The sequence below is a fragment of the Cavia porcellus genome, unplaced genomic scaffold (genome assembly GCF_034190915.1).
Source record: "Cavia porcellus strain 051 isolate PalLab524CR breed Dunkin Hartley unplaced genomic scaffold, mCavPor4.1 scaffold_5, whole genome shotgun sequence".
NCBI lineage: Eukaryota > Metazoa > Chordata > Mammalia > Rodentia > Caviidae > Cavia > Cavia porcellus.
This window is the reverse complement of record NW_026947488.1, coordinates 92,961,594-92,989,067: the sequence shown is the minus strand read 5'-3', so window position 1 is coordinate 92,989,067 and position 27,474 is coordinate 92,961,594. Positions and strand designations below refer to the sequence as shown.

Genomic DNA, 27,474 nt, shown 5'->3' with positions numbered 1-27,474 from the left:
CCGCAGTCTGCCACACCACCACCGCTTCCCAGGGACGGGAGGTGCTTGCTTGGCTTGCCAGTGTCCTAAGTTCCAACATGGCATGGATCTCAGGAGACACTGCTGGTTCTCCCCCTGGAAGGGCAGAAATGTTATTCTTAACAAAATTATTCATAGCTTTACTTGAAAGTTTTTTCTTTTAATTTTGTTAACTATTAGTATAGATATTTACACATTGGTATTTTAAAATATGCAGAGTATAGGTCATAATCAAATTAAGAAACAATTATTTCTCCCCTCTTTTTAAGAACTTTATCAGTAATGTTTTTTAATGTTATCAATGAATTTTTAATCTATCCACAGTGCCTTTTAAAACTCCATGTATTTTAGTTGGATATTTTGAAAAAGTATTTTTAAAAAGACTATTGAGTGGAAAAAACAGATGGTATTAAATAGGGTTATGAATATTAATGTATCCAAAATATGCATTTTTTCTACAAAAAATATACAGTTTGATACATCTGTGAATTGCATTCTGCCTTCCATTTTTCCACTCCACCCACTTCTTTAGAACCAAAACAGGAAGTCAGCACAGTTTCAGAAATTTACCATGTAGTCATTGAAGAAAGCACATTTGAATAAATGAGACAGTATGACAGGAGAAGCCTGCACCAAAGAGGACCATGAAATGACTCCTATTTTATTTATCATGTAAGTTCCCCCCTTAAAAAGGGTAATAAAGAGGGTTGGGGATTTAGCTCAGTAGTATAAGCATCTGCCTGGCAAGCACACAGTTATGAGTTCGATCCCAGGTACCAAAAAAAAACAAAAAGCTTTAAAGAAATATATCAAAATAATGGGTCATCTTATTTCCTATTTTCCCTGTTTTTTCTTATGTAATTAATTTAATAGTAAAAAACTAAATTACAAATGAGTAGTAATCAACATTGGCAGGAAAGAGACCAACCATTAGTAAATTATTTTTTAAAGTATTAGTACAATTTTTGTCACACAGCTTCTAAGTTACGTAAAACTGGTTCTATCTCCTGAGTTTTGTGAACAACTCTTTTAAAATAGTTATATTATTTCACAGAAACATTAAGTCCTATAAATAAAACACAAAACTTAGACTTTTGCTATACTTAAACTAATGTACTGAAAATCATGTAAGAAAACTGAGATAGTGTAGTTTTGAAAACAGCAGAAAAGTATGTTAAAAAAATACAAGAATAATAAACAGCTGCCACAGAATAAAAGAACAACCAGATTATTTCATTGTAAATGATGAAATTAATACCAAGAAAAACTTCAGTCTAAGTCCTATAGCAGTGTAGATCATTCTAGGCTGAGATGGGGTTGCCTTACTGAAGAGGTGGATTTGGCCTTGGAATGAGAAGCAGTTCGAGGTTTGGCTAACAATTGGTGTATATGCGAAAACCGCACTGATTAGAGATTAGTAAATAAACCAATTGGGTTTGAATGGAGCTTTTCTGTAAAACCATAGAATATACAAATTAACTGTGAACACATTGGATTACCAAGTGCTAGCTAACAAAGGGAAATGATAGGACAGTGCTGAGCTGGCCTTTCTTTACTGCCTTTTTTATTAACAAGGAATTTAGTTAAACAGAATTATTTGACCTGGTGGGGAGATAAAGTAATATTTCTTAAGCATTAGAATCAGAGTTCAGGGGACATTATTAGAATTTCTAATGTGTCTGAGACTTTTATAACAAAAAAGCCATATCAAAACAATTTTAGTACCCTTGTATTTTCTAGGGATGAGAACCAGTCGGGATATGAGGTGGAGCTACATCAAAAAATGGAGGAACAATCAGTGAAATTTACTGATTGGTTTGATAGTAGAGACTGTAAAAAGTAAAATAAATTGACTCTGAATGATTTGAAGGATGCATAAAGTAGGAAAACAAGGAAAGAAAACTAGATCGAATATTAAAGTACCTTAGAGTTATCACATTAACCAAGTTGATAAGCACCAGAGCTGGAACATCTATCAAAGCCGTTTAGAGAGCTTTCTACAAGTCAAAAAGAAGATCAAGACATAGATGAGCCCTCCAAAGGTGTGAAATAAAGGTAGATAGAAGGCTCAAGATAGAGGAGTGCTAAAAGGTGGTCAGAAACTGTTGACAGAGCGCTAAAAGGTGGTCACAAACTGTTGACAGAGAATGACTGAGAAAAGACTTGTTTGGTTTTATGGTTTAGCAGGGCATGTGGGTTGCCAGCATTAGCATTTACAGAACTCAGAGCAGTCCTTGAGCCATCAGAATCACCCAGTGAATAGTGGCTATTATCGGTTTTTCAACGAGATTGTGCCCTTGCCTCATGCTTGGAGATCTGTAGCTTGTATGTTCCTCATTAGCTAAGCAGTCTCTAAAGGAATGTGCATCTTCTAAACAGACATGTTTTGTATCTTGCTGTATCCTGTATCAATCACCCCATTAAAACAGTATTTTAGAGATGGGTCATCTTGTCAGTAGGATCAGAATATCAAAGTCCTGAAGCTTGGTAAGTAAGGTCTTCTTTATCAAGTTATTTAAGACAGCAAGACAATAGACAATTTTTTTTTTTTTTTTTGTCTTTTTCATTTTTATCGGTACCAGGGATCGAACTCACAACCGCCTGTTTGCAAGGCAGGTGCTTATGCCACTGAGCTAAATCCCCACCCCCAATAGACAACTTTTTAAGGATCAGACTTAGACACAATGTGTATTAATTTTATGTAAATAGTGGAAATCAATAAAAAGCTACAAACTGAAGGAGAAACAAATATTATGTGACATGTTAGCATTTTCTATACATTGAATGATTTTAAACGAGTAAAAAAAAATTATATATCCAGATTAAATGCTTTCCTATATCTGGTCAGTACAAGACCTGATACGTTATTCTGCAAGGAAGAGTATTTATTGAACATTATAGTAAATCATGTCTCTAGACAATCTTGTGATGAGTAAAGCAATGTCAATGAAAACTTTGATGTCAATGAAAACTTTGTCATCTGTGAAAGTTATTAGTATATTGGAAATTACTGAACACCTTAAAAATCTTGTTGAGTACTGATACAAAATCTGATCCAGTTGTGCTGAACACAGAGGTAATTATGGTGCTTACAAAAGTTAAGAAGAAAAGCAGGAAAGCCCACAGTGAAGTTATTTTATGAAATCTTTATAATACTTAGTGAAAGTTTAATGTTAATTTTAAATTAACCTCGGTAGAGCCGAAATGCTTAGTTCAAAACACAGTAATTATATTCCCCTTGTTTTACAATTAGGTATATTCAATAACACCCTGACAAATTTAAATTGTTTCTTGTATACTTGATCTGGAAATAAATCCTATAAGCCCTGTATGGAGATTTAAAGTTTATATTTTATTTATATGTTAACTGGTAACTGAATGTTCCAGTTACAAAATAATCTTACAAAATAATTTTGAAAATCAAGCACTTTCAAATAGACAAGTGATATCATAAAAGAGGCAAGATAGGGGAAAGTTCTGGGTGTCATGCTTTCTGTGCTTGGCCTTATTATTTGAGTCATTTAAAGTTGCCTTTTATTCCAAAGTCTTAAGTAATAAACTTTATTTCTTGTAGGTGAAATTTGGCTGCTCTTTTGTTAAATAGCCTTGTTTTTAGTTGTTGAAAAAGACACAGAACCCCAGCTGGAAATCACTAAAACAAAAACATTTTGAGGCTTCAGTTATTCTCTGTTGGTGTCACTTTCACCCTATCAGAATTTATTATGAAAGATAGAGTATTTTCATATATGAACTCAGACAAATTAGATGGATGTGCTAGGTTCCAGTAATCTAAAATATAACACTTTTATTTTCTTTGTGTGATACAAGCATCAGTTCAAATAGCTCAATCTATTTGTTTCTTAAAATCATATGAGTTTTTCTTCCCTTTACTTTCTGTCTTGTTTTGTAACATGAGATTTGGTGTGTAAGATGTTTATTAATATATTTTAAAAATAAGTTTTGAGTAGCTGTTAGATGGGCTCTTTGTAGAAGTTCAGCATACAACCATGAAGCATAAAAGATCCTAGGTCTCGTGGAGTTTAAATTGTACTGAGAGACAAAAAACAGAAATTTCTTTTGGAAAGTAGTAAAAACTTTGAGGTAGTAAAACAAGCTGCTTTAACAGGAGCTTGATAAGCGCTCTTTTGGGTAGTGGGCTGGAGGTCACCACAATTAATCAGAGACTCATAGTAGGTCTTAGGGCAGAGTGCTCCATGCAGAGAACACAAAAGGGGAGGAGGTTCTCAGGCAGAAATGAGCTTGATGTTGAAAGAACAAAAAGAAGCCTGACACTTGGCAACAACTCTAATGGCTTTGTGGAATGTGGCAAGGAGTTCAAAGTTTATTCTAAATATAATTCAAAGCTTTGAGATTAGTTAGGAGGACTTGCAATTACTCAAGCAAGGACTGAATGACACACCAGGGCAATCACCAGGAGATGGAGAGAACCATGATTTACCAGGAATAACTGGGGGGGAAACGTCAGAGAGAAGAGCACATATCACCAATGGCACAGTATCCATTCATCTCAGAGGCCCTTGTAGAATCTGTTCCATTTTTGTGTTTCATTCACTGTATCCAGCAAACCTAGAGCAGTACCAGTTGAGGTACAAATACTGAGTAATGGAGTTACTTAGTCAAGTTTTTATAAGTTCTCATTGATTTAATTAGTCTATTTTTAAGAATTGAGTCCAAATGTAGGTTTTTTAAAGTGCCTGCAGCTATAATTCTAAACTAAAACTTACTGTTTATATGATGAAACCTGATGTGTCATTACTTTGGCTTATTTTGACGGAAGTTAAATGATTAAACTAAAGATTGTTCTGAATCTCTACAGGAGATAGATACTGATTTCAGTAAGAAATAATCTGGGTCTTTAAAAATTATAATTCCTAATGTTCATATGTTTTTAATTCTGAATTCTGACCAGTGAACAACCATATCTGTAACCTATGGTATTTATCATTAATATTTAAATAATTGTGTTACACAGCTCATTAATGTCTTCTTGTATCTTTATAATGCCAGTTTTGTTTTTACATTATGAAAGAAAAGTAACCAGTTCAAGTATTTCTCCCTGTGTCTCAACAAAAAAAAAAAACAATGCTATTAGATAGGTTGGGTAGAACTGAAATGTTTTATGACACCAAAAGTACTTAGCTGCCCTTAAAAGTATCCTACTAATATTGCCAGTATTCTTTGAAACCAGTAATAGAATTCATGAATAATTGCCACCCATTCCATGTCACCGTGGCAATTGCAATGAGGTGGATGCTGTTATGGATTAAAAACTTGTGGTCAGCTTAACACCAATTGAATTAAATCAGCCTGGTGCTGGGTGTAGATGGCCCACCTGAGGAAAAGTTGCCAGCATAAATAGAGACGTGGAGAAGAGCTGATGTGGATTCTCCTAAGTGTTGCTGTTTCAAACCATTGGTTCTCCTGAAGGAGCTCATCATGACTAGCTTCACCAGTGTGAATTCAGCCTTCCCATCAAAGGAGCTAAGGACCTTGTTGGTGAGAGCGGCTGTGGTTCACTTTGGGGGAGCTCTGCTCTTTACACTGAGCATTGCTTCCTGGCTCCAGAGGGGAAGATGTGTGCTATTTAATCTCTAGGAGAAGCTTGTCACGCTGGCTTCCTGGCATATACTTAACTGTTCTCATAGTTGGAGGAGCTCAGGACCTCGTTGTTGTGGAAGATGGCTATGGTTCTTTTCAGGGAAGCCCTGGTCCTTATTAGGAGTGTGACTTCTTGGCGTCAGTGTAGAACCCTCAGCCTACTAACCCTAACCCTAACCCTAACCCACAGCTCCTTCATCCCACTGGCATAGACTTTCTGGCCTCCATAATGTTTGGGCCTTCCTAGCAGATCCGTAAAACAGACTGGCATGAGTCCTTGTTTAAGGGTCTAGACCTCCATCCAGTTGGACACATGGGAGGCATTGTCATGGGCTCTAGTCTTCAGCTGGACTCATGTAGGACATGCTGTGGGATTCAGGTCCTTGGCTGAATGAATATTCTGGGTCTTTAGTGCTATGGACACATTTCCTGCACTTTCTTGTGTTTAACTCTGGGTAACCATCATAAAATAATATTGTAAATTCTGTGTCTGATTGTAATTGTTCTCCTCACAACCCTGACTACAACAGATGCCATAGAAAATGATTTGTCCCTGTTCTTCCACTTTTATCAGACATCTGTCTTGGTGAGTCATCAGTGCCAGATGTGATTCTGATAAATACTTTGAATGCTTTTTGATTGGAAATGGTAATTTATATAAAAATTATGAAATCACTACTTCATTCTTGATTTTACTCATTCAGAATTTAAAACAGAGTAAGATTTATTTGTTTCTTTTAAGGTATAAAAATACAGGGAAAAACTAGAACCTTATGCCCCTGAAATCTGTATATGAATTTAAATCCTTGCTTCTCTGATGTCTCTGATGGTGTGTGTGTGTGTGTGTGTGTGTGTGTATTTGAAAAGCAGTATCTGTGATACAGTCTTGCAACTGTACTGTGTATTTAATGTTTAAATGATTCATGGTAATATGAACATATAATTAGCTCTCAATATTTAAAGTACTTTAAAATCCTATAGGAGAATGTTATACTTTACATTATTGCACATTATTTTGTAACAATGAATACTTTCAGTATTTATATAACCTAACACCTAATTGAAACATTTGTCATTCTGAGTCTCCTCTAATTAGATCTTTGATAAGTGAGCAAGTTGTAAAACAGCCCAGAGAGCTTCACTGGGCTTATCTCTTCACTGTGTGATTACCCTGTTTCTGTGGACACAGTCAGTGCAGGTATTGTGCCTGTTCCTGGGCCTGGTAAGATGCGTCTGTCTTAGAAGATGGTTAAATTCTTACACACTGCACCGCAGGGGAATTCCCTGCTATCAGAAAAAACAATGTAGAAGCCTGCGAATACATTATGAAGATCTCATTGCTGCCCCGCTTCAGAATATCCTGCCCTATTTTTAAGAAACTCTGCCTTCATATTAAACAACTCCTCACCCCTTTTTTTCCATCTGCAGCTCTGCATTTTTCATTCTGAGTACATGTCCTGTCCACTGATCACAGTTGTGCTTCTTGGATGTAGGTAGGTTCTCAGCTTCTCTGTGCTTAACATTCACCCACTAAAAAGTTGATCAATTCATGGACTGGATAATTAAGTGGGTTGAATAAATGATGGTGAATGGAGGAGGATGAATGGATGAGAGTAACCATTCTACATAACCTGTTGTCTAGAGCAATCCATTGCTTAGCAGCCTCAGAAAACAACTCCATTTTCCTGCTGCATAATAGCAAGTCTATTCTCTTCTAGTCACTGTTACACAAAGATAAATAGACATTAGCTGTACTTGACCTGCCCTGTCTATCATCACATCACGCCCCAGAACTATGTTTTCAATTTAATCAAAAGGAAATGTCATTTTTTTTCCACTAGTAACATTGAGAGGATTTAGCAGGTTAGTACATTGCACTTGTTTTTCATATTACTTAACAGTATTTTTTCTATTTTATTAGAAGTATTTTACTTCTCCAGGGAAATTAGTGGGCATCTCTGGTTCCTTCTACGTAGGAAACTGAGTCAAAGAGGATCACTTAAGCCTACGAATTGGAGATCACCTAGACAACTTAGCAAGACTCAATCTTGAGGGGCTGGGGATTTAGCTCAGCGGCATAAGCGCCTGCCTTGTAAGCAGGGAGTCATGAGTTCGATCCCTGGTACCGATAAAAAGGAAAAAGACAAAAAAAAAAAAAAGACTCAATCTTGAGAAAAGCATTTTATGCACTTCAGCCTTTCCGTATCTCTTTGAGGTAAACGATATTATTTATTCCCATTACATAATGGAATAATAGGCCTTCCTAGAGGTAAAGAAGCTTGTCCAACACACACAACTACTCGGAGAAAAGAGGAAGATCTGGGAAATGACCTTGGCTCTGTCTCATAAGCTGTGTTCCTCCTAAGCCTGCATACTTTGCTCTTCTATATCATTTCGTCACAGATGTGCCCATCCTCATTGGTGGTCACCAACAGTAAACTACTGGAAGGCGCTGTTTCTGTTTTTTAAAACCACGTGTTTTGATAATGAATCTTTTTCTTTTGTTCCTTGTGTGTTGTGATGGCTCTTTTCATTTTTATACCATCTGAAGTACACATGGGAGGGCATTTCCTAGATGTAAGTTCTGATCTTCCTTTTTATATTGATTTCTGCCCCCCCCCACAGGTGTTTACAGTTTTGCAGCCACGCATCAGTAGTATGAAGTCAGGTTTTGAAGTTACAACTTGTTTCTAAATTGTGACTCATCACAGACTAGAATCTCTCTTTTTTCAAATACATTCACTCATAAAACTCAATAATCTGTAAGAATTCCTTCTGTGCTCTCAAGTGAGGTTGTATATTTTTCCTTACAGTAAACCTATAATTTCTTTTTCTCCTTTGATTTAGGAGTCTGTATTTGAAGGATCTGCTTTTATCCATCTCATATGTCCCATATAATCTTTAAAAATAAGCTACTTGTACTACAGCAGTAACATAAGTTAAGATGCTAAGTAAAGGTAGCAGAGAATAGACATTTAGTAGATCAGAAATTAAGATATTTTAAAACAAATGACCATCCTATTGAAAGTTTATGGAGGGGCTGGGGATTTAGCTCAGCAGCATAAGCGCCTGCCTTGGAAGCAGGCAGTTGTGAGTTCGATCCCCGGTACCGATAAAAAGACAAAAAAGAAAGAAAGTTTATGGAATTTTTTTATTTTAAACTGGTATGCATTTTATTTTACATCTGTTACCAGTCAGCTGTAGCACTTCATACTATTTTGTTCAAAGATTTATTACATGTTTTATATATTACTCAAATTCCCTAAGCATTTATTTCTTTCTATACAATATGGTGTTATAAATACATTTGTGATCAATATAAAATACAATTCTATTTTGGATGACTTGTACCTTGTACATAGACTTCCTAAGAAACTGGTGTGATAATAGTAGGGTATTTCAGACTAGCAAGTTAGAGTTCAATATCCTATTCAGTATTATCTTCAAAAGGGACAAGAGAAAGACGAATCACCACTGCAGTCCTTCTGTAGCAGCCTTTCTCTTCTGCCTGCTTCTCCCGGCATCTAACTTCGGCTTTTACTCTTTGTGGCATACCCACCCCTCAGATCACCAAACCTGTGCAGGGTGTTGAGGTTTTCAGTCTTTTTGAGGCAATGCCCATAATTTGTAAATTTCTAGGAATTCATTTCACGTATGTCACCTAATTTGCTTGCACACAGTTGTTCATACCGTTATGTAATGCTTTTTGTCCCTGAAGTCTAGGGCTGTACTTATTTTACCACTAATTTTTTTTAAAATTTTATTTAAGGAGAAAAAAAAAAAAGGCAGAGAAAGGGTACAAGTTATACAGATTTACAGAAAAAAATAAACAGTAGGAAATCATTAGTTAATGGATTACATATTGTTATCTTAGAATTAATTGTTCAACTCACAAAATTAAAGCTTGTAAACTGGACATTCCAACAGTGAGACTGCAAACAGTTCTGTTCAATGATCCAACAAAACTCAGTGATACCATTATCATCTTATACACTTAAATATACATGCAGTTATATCGTTTAGAGCACTTTCTTTTCCTCTCTTTTGTACAATGACAATTACACATTTTGGGTTTTATTGCTCCCACAGTTCTTATTACTTTTTTGGAAAGGAGTAGAACCAAATGTGACATAACAGAACAGAGTCAATCAAATCAAAAGGGTGGACATAATAGATAATGTAAAAGCATAATACAAGGTGATCAACAATGGTTACCATAATGCCTCCCGCTATCTCTAATACAATTGCCTGTATCATCAGTTATAATAAAATTGAACAAAACAGTAAAGAACAAAACCAATAGAACCAAAACATTGGAGACATTATAGGTCTTCAAAAGTACATAATAGTCAACGAGAATGGGCGTCATAATGAATCTCACTATCTTCACAGCTGTTGCCTAAACTTTCAAACCTAGTACTATCAAGCGAAACAGAATAGGGGGACATCAGTCAAAAACAAGATGATGAGAGTAATACAGGGCTTTAAATCAACATAATGGAAAGTCAAAGTGGGTTACTATAATATATCCTGCTATTTTTTATTTATTTTTCCCTTAATTAAAAGGATAAAAATTAAAAAGTAAATAATGAAGTGGAGATTGAGATAAAAGAGGGCATAACAGCAAAACAGCGCAGATCAAAACATAACCATTTAAGCAGAATAGTGTTTCACCACAAGATAATCCTGACATAAAAATAATTACCATATTGTCTCTTTCCTTGAAATCTTTGAGTATAACTTCGTATACTGTAGCATCAAATATATTAAAACAATGTAAAACCATTTAAGAGAATGACAGCATTACAGGGTATTTAGAATCATCTAACAGAAAATGAACAATGGTTTCTGTATAATCTCCTTGTCTTTAAAAGTTTTTGCTTATACTATCATACATAATAAAATCCAATAAGATACAACCTGTTGTTTAGACCAATGGAGACAGAAGAACAAAAGCTTGATGAGACTTCAAAACAAGATGATACTAAATCAGTATTACCTATTAAGATGTCATTTTCTCCAAAATAGCTGTTCCTATCATCCAATCTTCTCTGCCTCATTTCTGTTGAGCTCTTTTTCTGTCATTAGTTGTCAGTTTGTCTTCTTCATTTTGTTTTCTGCTCCATTCATTGTGGCCTCTCTGCCACTATTTCTGGATTCTTTGTATTTTTCTTTTTTAGAATATCCTGTAGTATTCTCTGTAGAGTTGAATTGGTGGTTGCATATTCCCCTAGTTCCTCTTTATCCTGGAAGCACCTTGTTTTTCCATCAATTTCCAGGGATAGTTGTGCAGGATATATCAATCTTGGCTGGAGATTAGTATCTTTCAAAGCTTGAATTATTTCCCCCCACGCTCTTCGTGATTTGATGGTTTATGCCGAGAAATCTGCTGTAATTCTGATGGGCGTTCCCTTGTAAGTGGTCTGTTTCTTGTCTCTGACAGCTTTTAATATTCTGTTCTTGTATTGAATTTCTGGAACTTTTATTATTATATGCCTGGGTGTTGCTCTGTTTGGGTTGTAGGTGGCTGGGGTCCTGTATGCTTCATACAACTGAGTATCTTTACCTTTTGCTAAATTAGGAAAATTCTCCTGGATTATTTCTGTGAGTAGCTTTTGTAGTTCATTTGTTTGTGTCCCTACTTCTTCTTTTATGTTCTTAATTCTTAAGTTATGGATCCTCTTATCATCTTCTAGTCTTTGTATTATTGCTGTTTGTTTCTTTGTTACTTTTAAGAAGTTTTTCATTTCATTCTCCCATATTACAAATCTGCCCTCCAGTTCAGATAGTCTGTCCTTAGTTTCTTTCAAGCTGTTACGCCAGTTTTCGATAGAGTTTTTAGTTTCCTGGTAGTCTCTTTGAACCTGCTTCACGTATTCTATGCTTTCTCTATTTTCTCCATCAAACAATTCTCCCCTCTTTTTCTGTTCTTCCATTCCACCATCTGTTTTTTCTTGGGTGATGCTTAGCATTTCTCTAACTATTCTGCTTATTTCTAGCTTCAGGTCATTAATAACATCTTTCCTGAACTCATCTATGAGGCTCTCTAGATGGCGCTTTATGTCTATTGGTGCGGTGACTGCTATTGCCTGTTTCTCAGGATTGGGGGCCGAAGGGCCTTTCTTGTTGCTCCCTCTTCCCATATTCTTTGTTCCTTATATATGCAAGCGTATATAAGAGGCCCAGCTTCCCTCCCTGTCAGCCACAGCCTGATCGAATTGCGCCAGCTAGCACACCAGGAAGTTGCAAACCAGGCAGCCTACCCGGGGCCCGCCCCTCCAGGCCACCCTCAGGCTCTGGGATCTGGGTTGTGCTAGCCTACTGGGTCTCAGCCAGCAGCAACACGTAGGCTAGGCACTTCTCACCAATCCCGCTTGAGAGGGGGATATGTGGCTGACGTCGCTGCAGCGCCCCACTCCCGCAAGTCTGCCCAGTCCCAAAATGTCCTCCGCTGGAGTTTCCTAAACTGTGGAAGAGTGTCAGTTTCTCTCACTCACCTCATCGCAATCAATGCACAGCTCCCCGCCCATCCTGTTTTCAACTCCGTTCGCCGATTCCCGTTCTCAGAGCTTCCGCGCATCTCTCTCTTTGCCGAGCCGATGTAGACGCAGCCAACCAAGCGGTGGGAAACCCAAATCGCGGCTTCCGATGGCGCGGGCTCCAGCTTCCACACTGAGGCTTTTCTGTTCCTGTTATAGCACCAGTATTGCATTCCAAGTTGGTTTCTCTTGGCCCAGTTCGTTCTTGGGTCACCGGGACATATCTCCTCCTGCTTATGATTCCTTACTCAGCACCATTCCTGAATTCTAAGCTGAGTCTTTCAGAGAGCCTCCGTAGCTGCTGCTATCTGTCCGCCATGTTCTCCCGGAAGTCCTTTTACCACTAATTTTAGTTATTTACATCTCTTTTCTTTCTCACTCTAGCGAAGGTTTGTCAATTTTTTAGATCATTTAAAGCTACTCTTATATCTTCTGTTTTCTTGGTTTCCCCCATGGTTTTATTATTTCCTTTCCATTTCTTGCTTTGAATTTAATTTGCCTTTTTTTTAGTTTCTGGAGATTTAAACTTAGATTCTTCATTTTTTTTTTTTTTTAACATTGGCATTACACTACAAATTACAGGCTTTGGGTATGTTATCATTTTCATTTTTCTCTTAAGTATTTTCTCCTTCCCCTTATAATTCTTCTTTGATTCACTGATTGTTTACAGAATATAGTTTAAGTTTCATATGTTTGTGAATATATCAAGATCTGGCCAAGATCCCCAGATGCCTGTTGAGGGTACAGTGAAGAATAAAATAAAAAATGGAGACAAATTAGTAATACACATTGAGGGGCTAGGAAGTGAATGCCTCAAAAGGGGCAGAGACCCATATCCTCCAAACCAGCCCCCATTTATTAGCCACCATATAATGCAATGGTGTATACAAGGCTAGGAGGGGTAGCAGAAGATTCCAGGTCAGCAGAAGATTCAGAGGCCAGCCACTGCAGGCAAGAAACAATCCTAGAATGACTCAAGAGGGAGCAGATAATCTTATACTAATGAGGGTCTTGTTCCAGAGTGTTCTTTCTTATCTCAGCAATCTTAGTTTAGTCTTAGTGCATAGGAGAAGATGGCCCTTCCCTAAAATTAATGGGGACTCTCTAAAGGGTGAGACTCCATTTATCCCCTAGGAAAGTATGCAAAATTAGCCATTGTGAATTCCTAGTCCCCAATATGAATATTCTTATTATTTTTCTTACTTAATTCCACTATGATCAGAGAATGTGCTTGTTAGGTTTTGGCATTCTATTTTAGGAGCATGTATATTATATCTTCTTGGTAAATTTTCTCTTCTATTAATATTTGATGATGTTTTAACTCTTCTAGGTTTGGTTTGGGGGAGCGGGGAATCCTGGGGCTCAAACTTCTGACTTGCACTTGCCAGACAGGTGCTTATGCCACTGAGCTGAATCCCTAGCCCTTCTTCTAATACTTTGAACTAGAGATCTGTTCGTTTAATATTAATATACCTTCTTCAGCTCTCTCTGACTACTATTACATGGCATGTCTTTTTCTACATTTTTTTTTTTACTTTCAATCTCTGTGTGTGCTATAATGTAAATATCTTTGACTGCGCTCTTTTTTAGTCCATTTTACCAGTCTCTGCTTTTAGGTTGAAGAATTTAATCTGTTTATAGTTAAAGTACTTGTTGATTATGTCTTTCTGGCATTTTGGTGTTTGTTTTAAATTATTTATGAAAAAAAAATAAGTAGTTACAAAACCAAAACAATAATACTTCTGTTTACATTTGCCTGGTATTTGTTTACCTTCACTGGCTAATCTGTTGTTTTTTGGCTGTTGTGGTTGTTGTCCTGGTTGTGGAGGTGGTGGTGGTGGTTGTATTCTCACATGGCTTAGGCAGCTTTTTAACACTCTTTTATTTCCTGTAGGACCCTCATTAGCATTTCTCATATTGCAAGACCTTATCTGATTTCCTCATTCTGGCAAAAGTAAACTTTCACCAAATATGGAATCACTGGTTGACTGTGGGGTTTTGTATTAGAGTGCTTCAAATAGATTGTTCCACTACCTTCTAGCTTCTGTGATTCTTCTCATAATAAATTAATAATCTTAAGTATCCTCTATTTGTGACAGATCTGTGTTCTTGTTGTCCTAAAGCTTTTTCTCTTTGTTTTTAACAGTTTTATTATAATGTGTCAGTCTCTAAAGTATTCTCCTTGGAATCTGTTGTGTTGAGTTTGTAGTCATGTCCTTTGCCAGATTTGGGAGGTTATCAGCCAATGTTTTTTCTGTTCCCCTCTCCCTTGTGGCACTTTCTAACCTAAATATTAGTCCATTTCATGATGTTACTCTATACCCTTTATCTTTGTGTCTTTCTGCTCCTCACACTGCAAGTTATGATACCCTGTAACTTATTGATTGCTTCTTCTGTCTACTCAACTCTGCCAATAAACCTTTCATCCTCTCTACTAAACTTTTCGTTCATGTGTTTTCCTTTAAAGCTCCAAAATACCATCTGGTTTTGTTTTATAATCTTTATCTGGATATTTTGATTTTTGATTATTATTTTCTTGACTTTGGGGGTTCTTTGTCTATAACTTCTTTTGTCTGTTGAACATATTTCAGACAAATCGATTTAAAGTCTTTCTAGTGAGTCTATGGCTGGGCATCCACCTAGATAACATAATTTTGGGGTTTTTTCCAGTGAACTTTACCCTCCTGTTCTTTGAGTTGCCTTAGGATTTTGTTGTTACAAATTGGACATGTAAATATTATGATGTTGCATACATAGAAATCTAACTCTTACCCTTTTCTAGGGTTTGTTGTATTTTTTTCTAATAATCCACTTGTTAATAATTTTCCACTGTTTTTATAAAAATTGTATTCCTTGTCATGTGCAGTCATTTAATTCTCTCTTCCTTTACTTTATGTTCAGCTTATATTGTGGCAATATTTCCTAGACTAACAGGAGCTAAAACAAATAAACAGATAACCAAAAACAAGAAAAAACTAAGAACCATCTCTTCCACTCTGCACTATGCTGGAGCACCCCTTGAACTTCTTACACTAAATCTAAGGAGCAGCCTTAAGTAAAAACTTGGGAGTCGCTTCAAATGAGTACCCAGGCATGCATATAAATCCTCCCCCCCCATCCAGATAATTTGTTTTTCATTATTGGGGGTGTTGAGAATCTGTGCACAAGTCACTTCAATGTCTACATAATTCAGCATAGGCACGTAAATCTAAAAGGCTATGCATGATGATTCTTTTTTAAACATTTATTCCAGGCATTTTATAGCTTAAAATATGCATGCAAATGTTCCTTCAGAGGATATCAAGTACCAGTATCTTCAGCATTGATAAGCACTTACTTAACCGTCCTAGTCTCCCAAAGCTTTTCCTGTAGTGACCTTACATGGCTGATTGTAAATCTTGCTGACTTATAATCCTTTTTCACCGGTGCCTTCAGGCCTTGCTGTTTTTGAGCAATGTCTGTTTCTTTTCCAAGGTGAGCTCAGAGTTACACGAAAGACACAAGTGACTTGCATCCAACATTCAGGTAGTCTCCAGACACATAGAATAGAGAGGTGCTGCACTTGGTGAGTGAGCTCTCCGCTCTCCTCTCTAAATCCAGTGACCAGAGCTGACAAGGCCACATGAGAGGCAGAGCAGGAGCAGGGAAGTAAAAATGCTGTGAATGTTTCTGGTTTTCCCTGTGCTGCAGTAGAGCCCTGGGTCTCCACGGGTTCGAGTTTCCTGGAGTCAGAGTTTGCTTGGTTGGTGTCAACTTTTCACAGTCTTGCAGACTCAAGAAAAATTCTCTCAGACATTTTCTACTTATCTTATTTAGTGTGTCCTTGACGGAACTGGAGCCTGGAGCTGCCTTCTCTGCCATTTTACCGCTGTCACATGATCCAGTGTTGTCTCTATACTCTGTGTACTTTGAGGTTTTTTTATGATTTTGTTCTTTACACTACTGAAGCTTGGCAGTTTTTTTCTTTGCGCTGAGCCATCTCTGTACCCGCTTTGGTTTTGCAGTGGAAGGTGGGGGTGGTCTTTGAGACAGGATCTCCCTAAGTCCCTGAGTTTCCCAGACTGGGCTCAGACTTCAAGTCTTCTCACCTCAGCCTCTCAGAGTTCTGGGAGGACAGGCATGTACCACCATGTCAGCTTTTTGTAATACATAGAAATTTTATATAAATGTGATACTACAGTTTTAGTATCATGTTTCTGAAGTCCATTCACTTAGTAATATGCATTAGTAATTTGTTATTTGTTCCAGCATTCATGTTTACAGGTCACTATAATAACATGGTAAATGATACATCCGAAGTGCTTTTATAGCTTCTCCCTGGATGTTCCCCCAAGGCCTAATGTAGTCAGTCACAGATGGGACTTTCTGGAGGTAGCTGGATCCTAGGGAGTATAATACTGGGCTCAAGCATGTAATGCTGGTCTAAAATCTTGACGTGATGCTAGGATTAAGGCTACCCCACTCTGGGTATGAGTGCTACCATCCTAAGGGTGGGTAGTCTGGATAAGATACAAGAGACAGAAAGAAGATCATTGCTTGCTTGTTGCCCTCTGCCTGACCAGCTTTGGCGTGAACTGTTTCTCCTCTGTGATGCCACCCAGGCTTCGAGCCAGCTTGCTGTGAACTAAAACTTCAGCAAACTATGAGCCAAATAACCTTTTCTCCTTTAATTTTAGATGTTGGGTATTTTGTCTCAGTAGTAACTAAGAGTGTTCTTGTAGATGTCTAAATTAATAAGTTACTGTTTGATATGCAATGAAATCAAGCAAGTGTAAATACCTCAATTTTTTAAAATCTTGAAATTTCAGTTCAGACTATTATGTTTTTCAAGTTTTAATATTGAACCATTAGTAATATTATAGCAATACTAATGATGAAATTCTAGTAAACGCGTCACCAGTAGTATAAATATATTTGCTGTCTTATTTATAAAAAAAAGCAAACGAGGCCCAGTCCCATAATGCAAGGAGCCCTTATGTCTACTCTGCTTGTTTTTTGAATTAGAAAACTGACTAATAAATTTTACGAATTGCCTGCAATCCCTACACTGTAATTCTTCCTGTGAATGCAAACTCTATCCCCTTACTAATTTTGTAAAATTAGAAAAGCCAGTGAGCCATTTTATGTCTGAATGAAAGTAATTTACTGAATGAAATTTTTTTTAACAAATGTTCACCTTTCTCCTTTCATACCTGAACTGGTCAATTCAGAGTAAGGATAAAAGTCAAGTTGGAGGATGTATTCTTCACTGTAAATCATCATTCCTTTTCAGTCTAGCAAACGAAATTCTGGGCTGTTTGCTAGGTCTCTAATTCTACATGAACCCTTTAAAAATACCTGTCAGTGTCAGAAAGGGAAGAATACACCTTAGCTAATTAATGTAAATTCCATATTCGCTTCTAGTTTATTGGCTTTTTACATGAGTGTTAATATCACCAAAAACTATTATTGCCTTTATGTTTTTTGGTAGAATCAAACATAATAGTCTTTATAAAAGAAACTTTGCTAGATGTTCAGGAATTATCAATTCTTTTCATCCATCCCAGAACACATTTATCATGTATATTGGAATAGAAAAAATTTGACAACCATGGCTTTAAGTATTATATGTTTATTGAATTGAGATAACTGCACATGTAGATGTTTGCTCCCTTTTTTCTTCTTCTATGATTAATCCAAGGCTTATATAAGGGCACCAAATGCATCTTATGCATGACACCGAATGATGTTTCATTTATTTCATAGATTAGTACCCTCTGAAATTGTGCTATATCTTTAAATAAAGTGCTGTAATGTGGAGGGTGGTAGGAAAGCCTGATGTTAGCAATTCTAAGACTGTGCAGTGACTTTGGCCTGATTGAATAGTTACCTAGTTCTGACTATCCCTAGAGATTACATGGTTGAACAAATGTGTGATTGTAGGTAAGTCTTGAGGGCCTCTCTCTATGTGAAAACCTGGTTTGAAATTCTTGAGCTTCAAGTTGTTTATCTGTAAAATGGTAAAAAGGTAAAGGGTCTAATTTCTATGGACCTTTAACATTCTAAAGTTATATAATTTGAAGTCACTGGGTAAATTAATCCAGTGAAATTTGATTTTATATTCTGTTGGCTGATTATTTAAACTAGAGGGATCAATAATTAGGAAAATATGTGGATAAACACCAGTTTACAAGAGACCCTTACACCTCTTACTGGGTGAAATGCTTTCTTTGGTAGCTGTGAAATACAGAAATCGTTGTCATTTGTGCTCCTTGCTTATGAATTGAATGACTTCACAGTTGATTCATTTGTCCTTTGTGAAGAATGGATAATAAAGGTTTTAATCCTAAAAATGAATATTGTGGGATAGTTGAAATATCACCATTATCAACTGCTTCATCAATCCCAACCCTTCCAAGAAATTTCACGTCCACCAGTGAACAAAGAATGTAGCCAGAGCTTCTCAAAGGCAACACTGGGTCAGACATTCTATATCTAAAACTTCTATAAGGGGAAAAATTCCTTCTTAAAGACAAGGTGCTCAGTTTGGTATCCTAATAACTTCCTGAGCATGTAAAAAGATGATATATTAGGGTTTTTATAGGTGACTTAAAACACCTGCAAGTAGAAAGTAACTATTCTGGGCCAAGGATTTAGCTCAGTGGCATAAATACCTGCCTGGCAACTGTGAGGTTCTGAGTTTGATCCCTGATACCAAAAAAAAGTAACTATTCTGCAGGTGTGAAGGGGATTAAGGCTGTTTATCTTCTAAGAAAAAGTTCGAATTAGCTCATCAACTGTACAAGCAAATCAAAACATTTAAAATACTTTTATAGAAATTTTAAATTATTATAACTAAAATATTCATTTAGTTTTCAAAAAAATCTTTCACATCAGCCTGTATATTTCTGAAAGTTGACCCTTTTTTATAGTTTTCAATTAACCCTGGTTTCTGTGGAATATTTCTGGTTATAACAGATTCTTAAGGCTGGGGATTATAGCTCAGTAGCACAGCACCTGCCTGGCAAGTGTGAGGCCATGAGTTCATTCCCCAGTACCAAAAAAAAAGAACATAATAGTAATAATAAAAAGGTTCTCAAAGTTAAACCTCCCAAGAAGTACTTCAGAGGAAGCTGAGTGTATGCAGAAGTTAGGGTAACTCTTGTTAGTGGCATTGTCAGTATCTATTTCAGTGGGAGCTGTTTTCAGCCCTACTTTGGAAGCAGCACTCCCATTTGTGCTGTCCAGAAACACAGATAGTAGCCGCACCCCAGTGAAACTTCAGTCATCACTCTTGGTTTGTGTAAAACCAGCTGCCCTTGACTTTGTGGTACGAACATTGGGCACCTTTTATATATTCATCGTCTTAATATAAACTACCATTTATGAAACTCTTAGAGGAAAAGAACCAGTGGCTGACAATGTAGTATGTAGAGATTGGCTAACTGAGCTTCTATTCTTAGTCTTTAATTACAGGCAAGGTGTTAAATGTCTTTTTACCTTTCCTTGTATTAAATTGGGCTGATACTATAAAACAATAACTCTGTAAGAGTCATTATAACAATTTTTAAAAGTTTGAATGTACAGAACTCTTCACAGTATTTTGCATGTAGTAAACACTAGATGAATGTTTGCTAATGTCATTATCATTATCATTTAATCCTTAAAAGAAAATATTGGGTTACTATGTGCATTTTCCAGATAAAGAAACTATAGCTAAGAAATAATAAGTAATTTGCTCAAGGTCACATTGCTAAGTAGTACTAGTTGCAATTTAAACTGGTCCTTCTGATGTACCTAAGCCCATGTTTGTTTGTTTGTTGAGATGTCTCACTGTGTAGTTTGGGATGGCCTTGTACTCTCTGAAACCCAGGCTGGTAAAACCTCACAGCAGTCCTCCTGCCTCAGCCTCGCAAGTGCAAGAATTACAGGCATGTGCCTTCATGCTTGGCTCTAAATTCATGCTCTTAAACTGGACTATGACCTTGTTAGAAGTGGACTCTGCATAGCATTGTAGAATGCAATGTATGTGTAGATGGAAACTACACTTCATATTATAGGCAAAAAACTGAGCTGACCAAGCACCTTGGTAACAGAACAACGCTAAATCTCATCGTGCTTTCTACTGCCCAGCATGTTAGTATTTCTTGAGTGCTCTTCGAAATATCTTTAATCATACACATTTTTATTCTCATCTCCAAACCCAAATATACAATACTAAATTGTTGCCAATTAATTAAAGCTCTGTTCTAAGAATGGCTATTATCAAGAAATCAACCAGTAACACATGCAGGCAGGGATGTGTGGGTAAAGGGACCCTTCTCCACTATTGGTAGAAGTGTAGACTGGTATAACCACTGTGGAAATTAGTATAGAGATTTCTCTGAAAACTAGGACTAGAGATTCTGTTTGACCCAGCTGTTCCCTTTTGGGAATGTCTTCCCAAAAGAATTAAAAGCATCATACCATAGTAATACATGCACACCTATGTTTATAGTAGCATAAATTGTAATAGCCAAACTTGGAAACAACAGAAGTGCCCATCAGCTGGTGAATGGATAAAGATACGGTGTTTCTTTTACACAATGGAGGACTATTCTGCCATAAAGAAGATATACTCAAGACAGTCCTAAGTAAATGGATGCACCTTGAGACCATATATACTTTTAAGTGAAATAAATCAGACACACATGTGTAAATACCACATCGTTTCTCTGGTGTGAGAAACCAAAAGTGTAAATAAGGACCAAACTATAAAATAGGTATTGGACATAAGAACAAGATGTTCAAATGGAGAGGGGAACAAAGGATAGGGGACAGGCAAAGGAAAGAAGAAAAAAGTTGAGAAAAAGAGAGACAGAGAGAAGAAGAAGAGGAAAGAAGAAGAAGAGGAGGAAGAGGAAGAAAGAAAAGAGGAGGAGGAAGAAGAAAGAAAGAAAGAAAATAAATTAATTCAAGCCCTGTTTTGTTTCGTTTGGGAAAGTCTCCCTGTGTAGTCCCTGGTATGGACTCAGTCCTTTTGCCTCAGCTTCTTGAGTACTGAGATTGTATCACCACACCCCAACTAAATTAAAGATTAAATTTACTAATTGTATTTTTCCCTTTATTTTTTGCTTCATTACCTATATCAAAACAAGAATTAGTCATTTGCTGCCCTCTCCTATGTGAATTTTCATGGCTACATTTCTGTCCTTCTGATCCTACACATTATTTTGGAATCAAGGTTGTATTAATAGAGATTAGCAGCTGCCTTTTTACCTGTGAGGGTAGATATGAATTTGGTGAGTCTTAGTCTCTTATTTATTTTTAGAATTCAGATTATGGGTGTGACTTAGCTAGCAATTTGTTGTAAAGAATTACTTGAATAGCAGGATTAGAGACTATTGAAAAAATATTTAATCTCTCACTTACGTGAAGTAATCCTGGAATGATCCCTTACCCCACTCCTGAATTTCCCTTCCTACTGAAAACACTCAAATACATTCACAAAGTAATAATCTTTCAATATCACTGTACTGTGTAGACAGTGAGGTTATGTAAAGTAAGCAAATCAGTTGTACAATAATAAATGTCTTAAATCTTTTTCTATTTTATCAATAAGATAAATGTATTTGGGCAATTTGACATTTATAGTTTTCTTAGCTGTCATATTTCCTGTGAAACCATTTACATGATACTAACTTAATTTTGAAAGATACATTTAAAAATTTAAAATACTCTTTCTAGAAATGTCTTCATTTTTTATAAACATTATAGAAAATTATGCTATATCTGTAGAATTAAATAGTGGTTTTGATAAGAAACCTAAAAGACGTGACATTTTCTTACCTTCAATAATGATTACATTTTTTAGGATGTTAGTATATATTTCCAACATTACATTAATGAGACAAGAAATACATAGTTTTATGTGAGTGCACTGTCTGCCACCCATGTCCTACAGCTCTTGACAAATGTCCTGAGAGCTACTACTTTTACCTACATTCTGTGTCCATTTCAGCCAAAAATGCACTTTTAAAACTTAATATACACATCTTGCAGCTTTGGGTTCCATATATTAAAAGTTAAGGCTTTCAATTCTATTTAAAACTTCTACAATTAATTAGTTTTTTTAGAATTTATACAATATCTGGTTTATTCCACAGCCAGATCCAGTAAGTTTTCCAGATGGTAGAAATTGATATTTTGCTTACCCCATCCATGTTTGAGCTGTCATGATTTATGCTGCTCCACACATCAAAAATCATTAGTTTATTTTTACACTTGAACTCAGACTTCCAGAGTACAGATCAAAATATTTAGCTGTTTAACATAATAACCTTTTTCTCCATCTCTAAAGTTTATCAAACCCTAAAGTCATGACTAAGTGTTTCATTCTTTCCACTGGAATCCATGCAGCTGGTCCTCTAAGTGAGAGCCCTACAGGAAAAGCCTCTCTGTCCTTTAGGAGTTGGGCTTTGTCTGGTTCCTGGGTGCAAAGTACATAGCATACAGGAAGAAAGGAGATACTTGCGGTAATACACTTTGTGTGTGTTTACTGTTTATAATTGATCCAAATTTTCCTTTCCAATTTAAGTCTTAGAGGAATCATTCAGTTAGAAAGTCATGCCCCACTTACAGATAAAAATAAATAATACAAAAGAGATTTCATTTCTTTTCTGAAAATTAAATTATTTTCATTCACGAATTCATATGGGAAAACTGTATATCTTGCGTGAAAATGATAGTAGGATTATAATGCACATTTTATGCCAAAATAAATTTCAAACACTTAAACCTAAAAATAATATCCATAAGTACTACAAGAGAGTAGATTAGGCAGAGGAGCACAGGTAGTTTTAGCAACAGAGTGGAAAGACTTACAAGTTACAAGCAAAATATAAAATCCAAAACAAAGTATTAGTATGTTTCTACCTTTTTTTTCTCTCCCCAGTAGTGGGGGCGAAACAGTGATTCTTCACACTGAGTTGAATCCCCAGCACTACTAATGTAATTCATAAGAAAACTAACAATTAAAATTCTTAGAATCGCTTTCAAAAATAGATTATCAAAAGTGAAAATAATGTAGTCCTTAATGCCGCTTTTGTGATTCTCAAACTGTGCCCAAGTACTGGCTTGGGGCAGAGTTCCTACAACTCTTTCAAGGAGTCTACGAAGTCGAAACTGTGTTTGTAACAATGCTAAGGTTTTTCTTTTTCTTGCTGTTTTGGCTGTGTTGACCTTTTCGTTGCTGAGGAAAATCAGTGGTGTGTAAAGCTGTTTGCTGTTTAGCACAAAGTAGTAATTCTAAAATCTACTCTGTGTGTGTGTGTTCACCACCAGTGTACACTCACGCTATCAAAATAAGGTAGGGCAGGAAGAAAATAAGAAGTATAGTTTCACTGCAGAATGTTGCTGTTGGCCTAGCATGTTTATTCTTGCCTGTAATCCCAGCACTCTGGAGGCTGAGGCAGGGTTTCTGTGAGTTCAAGGCCAAGTCCAAACTGCACAAGGAGACCCTGTCTCAAAAAAATAATGAAAGAAGGAGAAGAAGAAGAAGAGAAGGTGTTTCTTAAAGTAGTAAAACATAATAATTTTACTATATCTCAACTATATACATCTTCGTAACATTCTGTGTGAGGAAATACTATGTCTAAAACGCTTCTGTTGTACATTGAATAAGATGATTGTCTTGACAAAAAGTACTGGTGGTAAGGGGGTTGCAAGGTGAACTAGCCACTTCTTTTTTCCATGTTACATAGTTTTTTGCTTAGAAGAACTGACAGATGAACCGGTTGTTTAATAGAGCATATTTAATAGATATTTTCTCTAAAATGAACAAATGGAGCTTATTAAAAATTACAACTACTAGAAATGAGTGTCAGTAATAAAATTTGAGCTTTCAAACAAAAAATTTTGTTTAAGACTTTTCTGGTGAGCTTGTAGTGACATTACCAAATGTGAATTTTTAATATTGTATTATGAAGTATGCTTGCATTTTGGAGGATCTGTATAGCTCTTTTTTTTTTCTGTATAGCTCATTTAACCAACATTTTCCAAATGATCAGTATGTGATTTTAAAAGTCATACATTTTACATGATTGTGCAGATGGATATAAAACATACATAATAAATGCAAGATAGACCAATGGATTTTAATTAACAGAGTAGGAAATGTGCACTACTAGTTCTTTAAATTCTTCATTGCAAATAAACTTCATTATGAGGAAAAAATTGTTGTTTTGGTGGTAGTATGGAAGAATCTCTAGAGTTATCTGAAAAAACTATTAAAATACATCTTTCAAGTACGTATTTTCATGTTTATCAACAAAAACAACATATTCTAACAGTGTTAAGATAGGTGTTGAACCAGGCAATTCCACTTTTGTAAAAACTTACATGTGACATTTTATGGTTGTTATTTTTGGCTTAGTAAATATATAAGTACTTCTGAATCTTAATTTTTAATATGGTAAATAGCCAAAAAGATATAACTCACATATACAAGTTCTTTTATTGTCCTTAGTTTTTTTGAGCATCAGAAAGTTTAAGAACTCTTTCAATCTCCCTTTTGGAGATTAATTAAAAACTTTAATTTTAAGCCGGGGATTTAGCTCAGTGGTTCAGGTGCTTGCTTGGTAAGTGCAAGGTCATGAGCTCGATCCTCAGTACCAAAAAAAAAAAAAAAAAATCGAAATAAAAATTTAAATAGTAATTTCCATTTTAGAAATTTGTGTTGCAAATATCTTAAAATGAGGTTATTGATTCTTTGATTGTTTGGATTACTAAAAGATTGGAAAATAATCCAGTGTATACGTATCAGTAGAGAATTATATTGAGATATGTATATAGATGTAATACTATAGTATACATTAGGCAGTTACAAGTTTACCAATAAGAAACCATCTCAAAAGTATATTAAGTAAAAAGTTCAAGTCCCAGAGAGGGGATAAAGTACTATTATATTTGTATAGAATTATATGCAGTACACATACATGTATGGACTGTCATTGGCCAGTACACATGAAACTGCTGTAGTGGTTGTCATTGAGGAAGGGAGCAGGAGACAAAAGTAGGAGGAAGGTTTTTTTAAAAAAACTGAATACCTTTTGAAGAATTATTTTTAAAAATCTCCCCCAAAATTATTTTTCATTACTGAATTCCGATTCCATCGGTTAGATTTGTATCCCACTTAGTCTAATTTTTTCTGCTTTTGAATACATTATTGAGAGTTTATAGATTTGTTATAATGTGTATTTTTCTTTGTATATAAACCAATACAGTAAAGGATATTTAATAGTAATTTATTGCCTTCCTAGTATAAATACTATCTTGGACACAAGTTAAATGATATGATAATCTGTAGTAAATAAATCAACAGTCAAAGCAACATAAAAATCAGGCTTCCAAATTAAAAGCTACATGACTATTCCCATTAAGAGGTTTAGCTCCAGGTCATCTGAATCTGTAAACCCCATCAGATGGTGAGGGCAGTTGATAAGAAGCTGCTTAGAAGACGCTGCCTGCAGGGGCCTCAGTAATGTCACCTCTAAAGATATTTGCAAAATAGTAAGCAGCTTTATTTTTTTTTTTAAATTAACCAGTTGTGAAAAAAAAATCTGTATTACCCTTCATTTGCTTTTACACTGATCACAATCTTTGAGTGCTTTTCTGAAGGCACAGTGGTAACATTGTAACTCTTGGAGTAAAACTCCTGCTGAATAAAGGTGCTTAGAACTGTGTACACAGATAGTCACATGTGTAAGATTGGCTGCACAGCAGTGTGTTACTACTGATGTGCTTATTTTTATGCTGCTACATGACAACTATGTGATAAGTTCTACTAGCCTGGGCCTTAGTTATCTGTAATATGAGATCCACCCAACTTAGTGTGGGACCCAGAGAAACAAATTCTACATTCTCCTTCTCATTCCAGAGATAAACCTCCTGCTCCCTTTTTGTGCAAATGCCAAGCCCTCTCAATCCCAAGACTCTACAACCACCCGGGCCTCCACCCCCAGCTTCAGTAAATCTTTCTGTATCCTGTTTTACACAGGCATATGTCCCTTCAAATCAGCAGTCAATAGTCATTTTCCCTACCTCCAAACTCCTCCCCCAGCTAAACCTGATCAAAGTAATCCCACTTCTTTGTTCTTGTTAAGAGCCACTGCACCCCTATGAAGCTCTCCCATGCCCTCATTAAAGTCCTCTTCTTACTTTATCTCCTTCTTATGTCTCCTGCTACACTTGGATTGAGTACCAGAACTACTCAATCACTATGTAAAAGCTATCTTTTTAAAAGTAGTTGATTTTAACAGGAAAGCCCAAAGTGAGACTTTTTTCTAACACAGATAAACATTGAATAATATAGTTGTAATTTAAAACAAAGCATTGTTCTGAGTTTTAAGTAGCAAGAGCCAGAGTGACTTTTTTAAAAACTGAGTGACAGTCATTATAAAGCCATGTGTCAAATTCTTTGGCTTTATCCAGATTAATGGAGGCTTTTGAGTAGGAATTATAACCTGCCAGCAGTAAACTGTTTATTGTGTGGCTGTTAAGTGGACTCTTGAAGTTTCTTTTGCCAGATGGAGACGGACACATGGATCACTTACTACCAGGCTGTGAAGACAAACTCTGCCAGAAAAGCACCATCTACTTAGGGAAATCTGGGTCAAAGAAGGTATATCACTGTTTTTTTGTTTTTATGTGCTTGAAAAAACTACAGAGTTTAGAAAAGACATCTGAAGAATCAGAAAAATTCAAAAGTAGTTTAGTGATTACATTTAATTTTTGCTCAGAAAGTACTGCTAAAAATAAAAAGAAAGTACTGCTATAGACATTTCTAATGATGAAAACTCATTCTGAATCCTATAATTAAGTGAACTGTTAGTATTTTATATGCCAGAAATATATTAAAATACACTGGGTATATAAAAGAACACTATCTGTCTTCAGAGGTAGCCTATTTTTGTTTGTGATATCTAGATCTATTTCATTTTTCATGCCAATTTTTTACCTTTAGCTTATATATAAATAATTTACAGTCTGAGAGTCTTAGCAGAGATTAATATGTGGTGGGTTATGCCAGCAGTAGAATTAGTCAGCTTTATTTTCTTTGGGTGTTAATAAATTATAGGATAACATGTTGACTTCTATATCCCTTATGAATAGGAAGTATCACATTTTATGTTAAAGCACTAAAGAAAAGAAACCATACAGTCAGCACTGTAAAATCATTTGACCATGACACTCATAAGTCTTACTACTTTGAACTGTATTTAATTTTGAATTCAATTAAAACATTAGGTCAGGTCACACCTCATTATTGGTTTTAGGTATA

At 35.9% G+C, this 27,474-nt stretch overlaps 1 protein-coding gene across 1 annotated transcript in view; it reads left to right on the top strand.

Moving 5' to 3' along the window:
• Itfg1 (integrin alpha FG-GAP repeat containing 1) overlaps positions 1-27,474 on the top strand; it is a 225,653-nt gene that overhangs the window by 81,092 nt on the left and 117,087 nt on the right. Inside the window, exon 9 of the mRNA XM_063249304.1 lies at positions 26,720-26,814. Within this exon, the coding sequence (XP_063105374.1) occupies positions 26,720-26,814 (95 nt within the window). The remainder of the gene's footprint in view (positions 1-26,719; positions 26,815-27,474) is intronic.